This window comes from Phytophthora parasitica, assembly GCF_000247585.1.
Source record: "Phytophthora parasitica INRA-310 unplaced genomic scaffold supercont2.67, whole genome shotgun sequence".
Lineage (NCBI taxonomy): Eukaryota > Oomycota > Peronosporomycetes > Peronosporales > Peronosporaceae > Phytophthora > Phytophthora nicotianae.
In genome coordinates, this window is record NW_008649053.1 from 82855 (window position 1) to 94626 (window position 11772).

The 11772-nt window shown below is 50.2% G+C and overlaps 3 protein-coding genes across 3 annotated transcripts; 1 reads left to right on the plus strand and 2 right to left on the minus strand.

The window, feature by feature from the left end:
• Window positions 1-437: 437 nt before the first annotated feature.
• On the minus strand, window positions 438-1058 carry PPTG_17166 (hypothetical protein). The gene has a single exon (XM_008915039.1). The coding sequence runs from the start codon at window positions 1025-1027 to the stop codon at window positions 581-583; it is 447 nt and encodes a 148-aa protein (XP_008913287.1). The 5' UTR covers window positions 1028-1058; the 3' UTR covers window positions 438-580.
• Window positions 1059-5864: 4806 nt separating this feature from the next.
• On the minus strand, window positions 5865-7478 carry PPTG_17167 (hypothetical protein; the record flags this gene model as incomplete). Its single annotated transcript, XM_008915040.1, has 1 exon — window positions 5865-7478. The coding sequence occupies one exon, from the start codon at window positions 7476-7478 to the stop codon at window positions 5865-5867; it is 1614 nt and encodes a 537-aa protein (XP_008913288.1).
• Window positions 7479-10676: 3198 nt separating this feature from the next.
• PPTG_24081 (hypothetical protein) lies at window positions 10677-11557 on the plus strand (the record flags this gene model as incomplete). The annotated part of the gene is made up of 3 exons (XM_008915041.1): window positions 10677-10788; window positions 10980-11068; window positions 11369-11557. 3 exons carry the CDS (start codon window positions 10677-10679, stop codon window positions 11555-11557), a joined length of 390 nt encoding a protein of 129 aa, XP_008913289.1.
• Window positions 11558-11772: the final 215 nt, after the last annotated feature.

Consider the following 11772-nt stretch of genomic DNA (forward strand, 5'->3'; position numbering starts at 1 on the left):
TACCATGTACCAGGCATTACAAGAGTGACTGGTCACTCTTCATGTAACTTGGGTACACTGGGGTTTGTACCCCGTTACAACTTCCCTATGTGATCCTCGCGGTAGTTCTAAAAAGATTTTAAGATTGTTAAGAAAAATAAAAAAAAGTCGAACTACGAATCCCCAGGGATCTCAATACATACAGCGTTGCTAAATTATATTCAAAATGAGAGTAGCAAATCACAGTTGACCTCGTCGATTTTTCGTCTGATCGTACAAGAAAAACCATGTTAAAAATAAGTTTTATGGCCCCCACAGCATAATTATTCACAGTAAAGACGACCAAATAATAGCGTGCTTCCCACCTCCGCGACCCCGGACTCGACATGACTGTCTTAGAATAAACTGTTCTGTCTGTAGATGTCGAACACAGTATTACCATCTTTGACTTATCTCTCTCCGCATTAAAAAGCATTTTTTTAATGGCCGTTTGAAGAGAACCACTATTTGTTATCAACTAACAATAGGCGATCTTTCTTCTTCAGCACTGCGTTCAAATTTCCCCGATACGTTGAAAGCAGCGAAGCGAAAGAGCCCCCGCCTATCGTGGTTCAATGAGGGGGAGGCGATCGCGATCGCCAAACACCTTCCCCGTTTTCTTCCGCAACTTCAGGTATATTTCGAACGCGTCAACGAGACTATCTGGCACACGTTTCTTAGTTACCGAATCCACGGTATGTCCATAGTTTTTCCAGCGCTGGAACACCTTATCGCGGTAATTCGTACTCTCCACCATTTTAGACAGCTTCAGTCCATAGAACAAATTCTCCCCGCCAGCCCTCTCTTCATTATCGTGCTCGGTCATTTTGCCTTCGTCACCCGTCGTCTGGTGGCTTCGAAGGAATCTCTTGTCCTCGCGAGGGAGAATACGCGAGGAGTGAACAACGTCCACGTTCAAAACACTGGCCTGATCGGCATTTGATACTGCTGTGCCACTTGCAAGGAGGAGGGCCGCAAAAACCACAAGGGTCATGTTGAAGAGACGCATGACTGGCTGGGTCTTGAAGCTGGAGGAAAATTGCGGAATGAGAAACGCGGTAGTTGTAGGCTGACTCCAAAGTGACGGCCCTTCTCGAGTGTCTCATGAGAGTCGGATGCTGTACTTGTGGTCTCTGGTCTCTTGTACGCACCAGAATGACATGTCCGTGAGGAATTTGCATAATCCAGTACTAGTGTACTGAATTTTAGGGAGATGGCCATATAATATGCAGTGTTTCAGCACCATTATGCTGGTTATTACTGTCCTCAACGTGCCATGGTGCGTTCACGCAAACTCTTCTTATAGCGTTGCTGTAACGTAGAAGCTGCACAGTTTTACGCAACTGGGACTTCTTTACTACATCTCAAATATGCAAACCCGTCAAAGATCTTTAGAAAATACCAAAGGGGGAGACTCAGCCCAAAGAGCCGGCATAGTCATCAATGATGACAACGCTGACTCACCATTCCCAGTAAGTCGCGCAAGCAATGATTAACTGTACGTCGCGGCTTTGTCACAACAATCTCTACCAAACTAACAAATACGAAGGGGTCAGCCCAAAGAGCTGGCGTCGTCATCAATTATGACTATGATGACTAATCCTTCCCAGTAAGCCACACAATCAATGATGATAATTGTACGTCGCGGTTTCGCCACAACAAACTCTTAGATAATAACTAATAGGAAGAGGTCAGCCTGGAAGTGCTTCAATCACAGTTGACAATGGTGTAATTCAGTTAGAGGATGTGCAAGTAAATTACATTCCGAACATAAATTCCTGCTGATTCTTATCTTCTCATTCTCGAAAACACAAAATCGATCTCGAACCGGCAGAGTATGAATCGCGGCGTAGGCGGCAGTGCGTATGCAAGCTCTCTAGATACATACGTGTTGGGCTAATTCGATAGCACTATGCGGTCTCGATATCTACAGGTTTTGGACCTAGAGAATGCCGGTGATAATGCAGCTAAAGGAGAGGAACTAACGAAAGGAACACGCACAAGTCTAGAAGAAACCTCCAACGTTCACAGCGCGGCTCGAGTATCGATGTTGCCTTCCACACTCGATTTAGAATGAAACGCAGGGGCTACGATAACAGGTGTTTCTGGGCATTATCGGGTACGGGTAAACACAGTGGTGGATTTACGCACTGAAGATCCAAGCTCACAGGTACGACGCTGCAAACGAGAGTGTTGGGCCCCTTGCTGAGCTCACCTGATATACAATAGCTATTCCAGAGAATGAACGCTCGCAGAGCGTTACTAGACGAAAACCACTCGATGATCTCGAACGACAGTTGGATTAACAGGAATTCAGCTAGTTCGAGGTCTCCCATATAAATAATGCGCTTCGTTTGCGAACTGATAGCAACTGCTATTTACCGCTAAAGTTTGAGCATCCATGCGTGTTGTTATGGACTTAATGTATTGATAGCTAGCGTATACTTCAAGTTTATATGTGTGGGGAACACCAAGTACATCAATGCTCATGTGTTTTCACGTAAGAAGTATCACCGTCATAAATGGCTATAATATCAGGTTAAGCTATACAACGGCTCGCAGTGCCGATCCTTGTGTCATCAGAGTTCACAGGTATGTACACACGGGAGCTACGGCACGTGCCTCCTTTCTCCACTAATGGTAACTTCTTCATCCACATGTCAATTGTTAGGAATCTACTTCTTCTAGAACATCAATATTATTGCATGCAGGGGACTTAAATGGTCTTTCGATAGAAATCAAGAGGTGAGAGTTGTGACGCGGAATCTATAGCGGAGACATGAGTGTTGAGAACGAAGCACAGATGCATGTTTCCATGTGGTTCTCAAGTGCCAGCCACAATTACCACTAGATTTCGGCAAAAATCGAGATGGCAACTTGGAGAAAAGTATTCTGGAGTAAGACGTTAGTATATTTAATCTTCTAGAATAAATAGAGTTTTGTCTTGTGATCGTAATGTGAAAAAAAACGTGCTTGTACAGACGATCCTCTCGGTATTGATATCTCCATTAGTGATTCCATTCGGATAAGATGCTTGAGAGGTCCTACCGATGACGGTTTGCATACAAACTTAAGTCAAATCCACCTCTATCCTCTCATTAGTGAATAGTGATGCAAAACTGACACCTACTATTATTTAGAGGTGTTTAACTATTGACTTTGTCCATTTTGTTCAGGGCGACAGAAGAATGATAAAAGTGACACCTGCTGCTTCCTTCCGCGCTTTCGGGTTAACTCCTCTCTAAACGCTTATTGCATCGTACGAAGACCGGCTAGCGCTCGTGGTGGCATAGACATTGCATCAGCATTGATAACCAGTTTTGCCACCCATTGAAGGCGTTCCTGGAGTTCCTCGACACTCAAGGAGAACGCCTCACGGGCACCAAACAGTGCCGCCTTGGCACAGTGTAATCTCGGTAGCACTGTAAAAACTTGTCACCACAGCAAAGTGCTGTGGTGGCACAATAGACAGGTTAGTTTATGCACGATGCAGGAAGTGCGCAAACGAGGGGCGGCTAGGGCCAAATTGGCCAACCAGCACCCGTTGTGCCGAGAAGTGGCACACATCACTTCTGGGGCCTACAATCTCAGCCTCCAGAACACCACGCAAGCATGCCGAAGCGCGTATGCTGGAATGAGCGCGCTGTGGACGTCGACGCGTCCGAAGCCGACGCTGTGTTGGACAGCCTCAAGTCTTTTGACATCGACAAGAGTCAAACCATGGCGTGCACGCTGTGTCCAGACGCCGAGCACAAAATGCGGTGCCACCTGCTCGTCTGTGGCTCACAGGCTTGCTGTGAGGCAAGCGAGCTCAAGTGTGCGTGAAGAGGGAAGATCGTGACGTGCTTGGAGACCGAGCACGCCTCGATCTTCGAGTTCGGCTCGCACAACACCGCCGTGTCTTCTCCCAAGAAGAAGAAACTATCGTCTACGCAAAAGACCTTTATCCTCGAGTTGGCGGACAACCATCTCCGTCCTATGCGCATCCGACACGCTTTAGCGCGTAAATTTGAGACGCCACACGAAGACCTGCCTCTCTTAAAAACAGTCCAGAATTTCGTCAACCACTACGCCCGAACTTACATGGAGAACCACGACCGTGTTGCCGACCTCAGAGCCTGGGTACACCAGCGTGCGTACCACGACTCTGAGGCGATGACAGAAGCGTTCACATTTGGATGGCAACTGGACAACGCAGGCAAACCGGTCGTCGGCAATGGCTCCGACGAGAAACCCTTCGTAGTGGGTATCTCGACGAAGGCATTGATGCTGAGGCTCATGGTGCCAGCCCAGAGCTTCATTTTACACCTTGACGCGACTTACAAGATGAATCAGTGCGAATATCCCGTACTAGTGGTCGGGATATCCGACCGATCGCGTCGATTCCATTTGGTTGCGCTGTTTGTGATCTCGCAAGAGACACAGGCAGTTTTTCAGCAGGCCCTGATGGCCCTACGCCGTCTGTATTACTGGATTACTCAAAAGGATCTACTGGTACGCTATGCAATGGCTGACGGTGACAAAGCGCAGTGGAATGCGCTTGCTGCCGTCTTTGGCAACAATCCTGAGTACACATTTCTAATGTGTTTCTTCCACGTTATGAAGAAGGTGCAAGCGGCTATCAAGCCACTTTCCTCGCTTGAGGCAGTAGCCATTCTACGTGAGCTATACGATTTTCATTTCGCTAGGACCGAAGAGGCTTTTCTGGGACTGCAGAACACCGCTTTAAAACGCTGGCTGGAGAACGAGCGATTAGTTCCATTTGCTAATTACATGTGGGGCCAATGGTTAACTGGCCGGTTTCAGAGGTGGCAAGCTTTCGCGACGCCCAGTGGCTTCGCGACGACGAATAATCCCGCAGAGACCTTCAACGCCCTGCTAAAGCGGGATTATACGTTGCGTCGCCGCTTAAAAGTGGGGTCTTTACTACGGGAACTGGAGGCCTGCTGCCAAGACCAGTCCAGTTCAGTGCGTGCGTTTGAATTTGGCATCATCCCGGCTGCAACGCTCGCACGGCGAGTCGCCGAGCTGGTCCGCGCTCGCTATTTAGGTCTTGCCCAAGGGCAAAGCGTTGACTCGCTCGCCGCTAAATGCCCCAGCGTCGTTCGAGTCGTTTCTATTATGGCGCCTCGCGTACTCGTTGCCCCCAACAAGCGCAGTGAGGAAGGGATTGCGGTGACGGCACAAATGGGCGCCAACTACGCCCGCATTGAACTGGAGGGACAGCCCTCCGGAGGATGGCCAGTCAACGTCGACACCCAGTGGTGCCCATGTAACTACTGTTTCGTATTTGGCAGTTGTGTCCACGTGCTATTGGCTCTGCGTGCCACAGCGCACGTGGACAGTAGTGGCAGAGATATTTTAGTAAGCAGGAGCAAGCGTAAACGCAAGAGTGTCCCCGTCCTGGAAGGAGTTGGTCGCCCTCGTACCGTCGGACCAGCTCTCAGCCTTCTGTGACCCAGCACTGTGTATATTGCATGGTAGTCGTGTAGGAGCTTAGCTATATGTAGCCTAACGTTGGTCAATGTTAATGCAAATGAGGGTTTTTCTTTAAATTGACGTGGAGCATGATAAAGGAGTTGAAGTTCTTTCATTAATTAGTTATTACGTCGTTGTAGCAATTTTCCGCGGATGGATCTAATGGATATCATAGTATGAATAAAATAGCAGTTCATGACATCGCTCCATTCCCCTTTTTGCAAATTCTGGACAAGTATTACAGCAGGAAAAATTCTTGTTCGTAACGAAAATTAAGTTTTTTGAAAGAATGATAGAGATCATTCTTATTGGAATTACAATCTGAATTGAAAAAGTGATTAAAAAGTTATAAACCCGTCAAGCTCTTCTTACGCGTCATCTTCCTGCTCGCACTCTCCGTCGTCGTCGCTCCAGCAATCATCGCAGGCGCACCTGAACCACCGTTCGTTCCCGTAATGAACGGTGATCTGGGCTCCGGCTTTCACATCTTTTAGCATCTTGACGAGAACTTTAACGCGTGTACGCGTTTGTTGCTCCACGAAGGCTGCGTTCGGATCACAGGCGTGCGATGTGAAACGAGTAATAGAGCCACATTTCAGCGCATCCACGTAGACGTAGTTTTTCTTTGCTGACTTTGCGTTGTAGAGTAGCGTATAGCCACTATTTTGCTTCACCGCTTGATCTGGTTGTCCTTTAATGATGGCAGGTAATTCGGAGAGCTCGCCGCAGTACTCGCCAACCACGTCACCAATGTCAAGGTCCGTCGTAGTGTAGACGCCGAGCCCAACTCGGCCGGTGTCGAATAGTTTTAGTATGCTAAGTGTGCGTGGTGCGTTGCTGCACTTCGCACTAAGGTTGCAACCCTTCGGGGTGCAGAATGTGGCAGACGCCACATTCTTGCACACATCCCAAAAGCAGTCACCCACACACTGACAGGGATCAAACTTTCCAATGTCAGCAAATCTGACTCCATTGCGTTTGCACGTCGTTATGGCATTGATACCCGCAGGCCACGGGACTTCCTTCGCAAATTCGCGGGTGTCCTTCGCAGTAGGGTCAGGGTAGGTAGAGCGCCTAGCATGTAGATTCTCGAGCCGTCTTTTAACTTCAGGAGAGCTCAATAAAAGCTTAAATTTTACAGGCTTGACGGCCTTTGCATGGTAAATGGCGCTGCCACTTCTGGTAATGGCGCACTTGGCAAGATCACGCCGCTTACGAGATCGTGGCACATGCCACTGGCCGTTGCGTTTCTTAGGCTGGTGTCGAATCTTGGCACGCTCATAACGGGTGGGAATGGCGCGTATGTAGGCGGCATCCTGCTCGGGCTGGGCGTCTGACGCTGTGGCACCCGTCGTAGGAGAATCAGGCTGCGTAGTTTCCTCCTGAGATGAAACTAGATTTATAATCTCCTTAATAAACGTTGTTTGGTGGGTTTCCTCGCTTGTAATTGACTCTTCCGTTGCTGTGTTGTTCATCTCTTGGCTTGGCTGCGAAGTCAAGTCAAAAACCGGGGTGCTGGACGGTTCCGTGGGTTTCACCTCTGGATCCTGCGTGGATTCGTCGGACAAAGGACTCTCGGGGACAATATCCTCACGCACGGCACGAAGGGCTTCGTTCACGGCTTCTATCGAAGCATCGACGGCGGCCTCAAGCGCTTTTCGGAAGGCGCTGGACCTCGAAGGAGCGTCCACAGATCCATTCGTGAGTTGATAGGTCCGAATCTTCCGCCACTTCGTGGCCTCTGGTGCGAAGGGCTTGCCAAAGCGGTCCGCAACCCTCTTAGTCATGATATGGCGCGGAATTACGTCGCCCGTATCGAGCGTGGGTGGGTACTCGACGCCCTGCGTTGCGTCAACCCTCGTAACGAGAGCGACGCGGTGTCCTCTCGGGTCGCCACTGACAAATGCTAGGTTGTAGTACTCTAGTGTCTCCCCTGGCTGGAGCGTCTCCGGGGGCAGCTCGGCAGCGCTCAGACCAGGCATCGTCAGCTTGCGTGTGCTGGACGCTCTGGCAGGCGTCGCTGCAGTTGTCTGCGTGCTGGAGTGCCGGCGTGCAAATGATAGGCAAGTGGTGTGGCGCGATGTGGCGCACCGCTAGCGACTCCCACCACAACCCTAGCTGTAAATTTGAGTGGGGTGGTGTGGCGCACATCCACCCGAACCCTATACTACAATCAGTGCACATTCCAACCACCTCCAGAGCTGTGACGCCGCTGCGTCATGACAGCCTACCCCGCAGTGCACAGCCGTGCAGAGGCCAGAAAGGCTGCTGGTGCCTGCACTGTCCGTGCGTATTGTGGGAGATGGGTTATTGTTTTGACAGATTTCTACGTGTGCTTGTTATATTTCTCACACTCAAGTCCTCGGCGCTCACGACATGGTGGATCTTCTTCAACAGAATCACCAGCGGCAACTTCTGCATACCGGTGCCCGTTACAAGGGCTTCCCTCTATAACTGTGTTACAAAAGTTCGTCCGTGGGCTCGTCCACGATGACATTCTCATTGGGCGGGCTCCGGAGTTCCTCCAGCGACATCGGGTCCTTCGCGTGCAGGCGATCCGTCATCGCCGTCAGCTCATCTGTGATACTTACCTCCTCGTCTGGGAGATCGTAGTCAACCCATGATAGTCGAGAAGCCCCGTGTGGCTTCAACACTTGCTAAATATTGCTGCTGGCATCACATTCCAGCATTCAACGCTCCACGCCAGCGTCTGCCGCACACTGATGTTGTGCACCACGCGAACCGCAACGACGACCACCCGACTTCTAAACCCCGTCGTGTGTACCGTATAACAGGTACAGCTCCGGATAGTGATTCCTCTACATAATGATAAAAAGCAGGTTTCCAATAAAGAGAGGATCGTCTGTATATCAAATGTAAAGATAGCTATATCGGCATCAAGGTAGCTCATCGCGTTAGTGACCACTGCATCTGATGCAGTTCGCCCCGGAAAGAGTTATACATATCTGACTACAACAGGACGCTACTCTCCTCTCACATCAAATACCCTGTTAAACAGTAAGAATCAACGAACCAATCCTTCAATAGCTGAAGAAGTTGTTGGGTTGTGTCGAATACCTGTCGTCTTTTATGCTACAATCTTTTCGATATACATGTATCGCTTATGTCACTTGAATGACAATGAAACGATCATTTATGAATACACCTTGTTGCACTGGTTGCAGCAACACCAGCTAACCGAGTGTTGGCGCGTTCTGGATTTTATATTTTGGCTGTGATGAAGTTTCCACTTACTTGTTATGGATGAATATAATCACTTATCCGACCTCACTTAATTTTTGTATGGGGCATGGGGGATCATTATCGACCAATTAGCGATTTGTAATTAGTTCGACCCAATCGAAATTCTTCAATCACGTCAATCGCCTGCTTGATCGCGTAGCCTCTGCCGCTGGGGTGACTGAGCCGCTCACATCCCATTCCTTTCGGCGCGGTGGGGCGCAGCACTTCAACGGCTGCGACGGACTCACGGAACGCTGGATCTTTGACCGCGGCGCCTGGAACATGTCAACGACAAACAAGAGGTTTAATTACATCTTCAACACGAGCAGACAGGACCACATGATCGGCAAGGCGCTCAGTAGTTTTGGCACGGGCGCCGACGTGGACCTGCTGAACTTGGACGCGTTTGACGCCGAGACGCGGCTGAAGATTGCAGGTGTACAGCGGCTTCTGTTCGCAACCTGCTACAAGATGGACAGCTCCAAGTACAACATCAGTCCCAAAGTGGCGGATGTTCTTACAGCGTACCTCGTGCTGCACTACCTACTGCTGAAAACGCTTCGCTCCGGTGGGCTTGCGGTCAGGCGCTTGGAAACGGCTGTTGTCCACGCAGGGGCTGCGATCGTAGATCTTCTGGCATGGTCGTCATATCTCGCCACCTACAAGAAACCAGCGCCAACACCACGCAAAGAACCACCCACACCAATGCACAAGGAACCAAGCAACGAGTCCAAAATAATTGATCACCAACGCAGTGTGATTAACCGGTTAGTGTTGCACATCAAGCGCCAAGATGAGCGCATGGACGTCATAGAGGCTAAGCAAGAAGGGGGTACAACACAAGACACGAACAAGAAGCGTCAGCAAGAGCCAAGCCAAGAACAAGAGAAACCTAAGCGCAGACGGACATCAGTGACTCACCTTCACGCAACATGGTTTGCGTGGTACGCACGGGAGCCCTTCGGACTGGCTGATGCCCCCAAACGCCAGCGCTCGAACGCGAAACAGCTCGTGGCCTTCATGAAGCTGTTCGTCGCTGACGATCTAAAGCTGGACCCAAGCGCTGTCGATTACCGCGACCAGGTCCTCGCGCTCGGCAAGCAAGCTGAGGCTGCGGTGCTGGCATTCCTCGGCAGGTTTGAGATCAAGTTGCGCGGTTCCACGGCAGTTCGCAAGCACCTGCACGACCAATATCAGCGAGTCGCCCTCAACGACAAGATCACACGTCTCCAGCAGCTGCGCCGTGCTGCTGTCGTACAAGACCCGGATCGCCAGGATGTCCTTGAGCTTGTAGCTAATACGTAGACGCTCGCACAGGACAAAACGACGAAGATACACGTGCATGTTAGTAAACTATTAGTTATCAAAACCATGGCACCAACAACGCGCACAAGACACGCTAGATCCCTACGACCCACGCAGCAGCCCGGCATGCCGTACACGATCCATGCCTGCACCACCCTGCACGACGTGGCGCGCTTCCACCTCTGGGATGATTCATGCATGCAACACGCGGCGCTCTTCCACGTCTGGGATGACGGCGGCTGGAGTTGAACCAGCTACCTCAGGGCAAGCCCTGCGCTCTTCCGGTGAGCTACGTCGTCGGAGGGAGGGGGTGGAGGTGGAGGCGGCCATCCGTAAGGCCGATCTGCGACGTGTTCGGCCAGGAGTCGGGCTGGGAGGTCTGGGGGGTTCGGCCTGAAAAAAGACGACTGACAATTCCCCCTCTTCGTCGGCCGAGCCGAAGAGCTACTGTGGCCTTCTGTGGCTGCTGGCCAACAGCTAGCCACGTGTCTATCCACTTATGCGTGGACATCTTTAATTGGTAGATATTTCTACCAATAGGCATACACAGCAGCGACTGGTCATGAGCATGTAGCAAGCTTGTCTCACCTGAACCTCGGACACCCAAACTATGAGCGATAATATTCAGAACGATGCTCCAAGCCATCGACTGGCCCGGCGTGGACTCCTACATTGCTGCTTATGTCATGACGTACCTCGTGTGCAAACGTACAAAAGTGCACGACGGCAACTTGCTGTCGGCAAGTAGAACTACAGTCATTTTCTTCAAGGTTACTCATGCCAGTCAACCCACGGGACATTGTGCACATACACCTGATTGGTCCTTACGTCGAAGATGGGTACGGCAAAATCATGATCGAAGACGCGATACGTTGGCTCGAGGTCACTGTCCAACCCAAAAAGGACGTTCTAACTACAGCAGAGAGCTTCGACAGGCAGTGGTTCTGCCAATATCCCAGCCGAAGCAAAGTCACCTACGATTAAGGACCTGAGTTTACTGGTGACTAGTTCTTGCAGAACTACGGTATTAAGGCGAAAACCTATATCGTGAAGTGCCCGCAAGCCAATGCTATCTGCGAGAGGGCTCATCTCGAACTCCTTTACATCATCCGATGCTATAAGAATGTCAACTGAAAAAAAATCGCTACACTACGCAGCGTTCACCGCGCGTGCCAGTTAGCACTGTATCCTGAATGCATCGCCTGACCAGCAACGTTTTGGCTAGGACACGATTAATCGCAAACCGCGTCAAGCAAACTGGTGTATTGTGTGAGAGAGAAGGTTCAAAGTAATTCTCGCTGACAAAGATCGCAACAACAACAAGCGCATCGAGCAATGGTACAAGCCCAGAAACACTGTGATGCTTCGCGTCCCCAAGGCGTTTCAATCCAAGACAAAGGCTATTGCTCATGTCCCGTACACGATCAAGTCAATTCACAGTAACGGCACGGTCACCATTGACAAGTGTACGACGACGCAGCAAGTTAGCATCCGACGCATTTTCCCTTGTTAACCGCACAGATTCATGAGGACGTATGCAATGGGTGTCTGTATAATATAGATAAGTCTTGTGGCATTAAACAAGAATAAGAATGCGAGGAGATCCTGTGGTGGAATGGGATTCGCAAAATCGCGTTGCGATCCACTCAGACACACAGTGCCCTGGACTGCCGACTGACGGAGGGGGTACTCCGATAACCGTGGGGTTGCTGAGGGCTCACCTTGTGT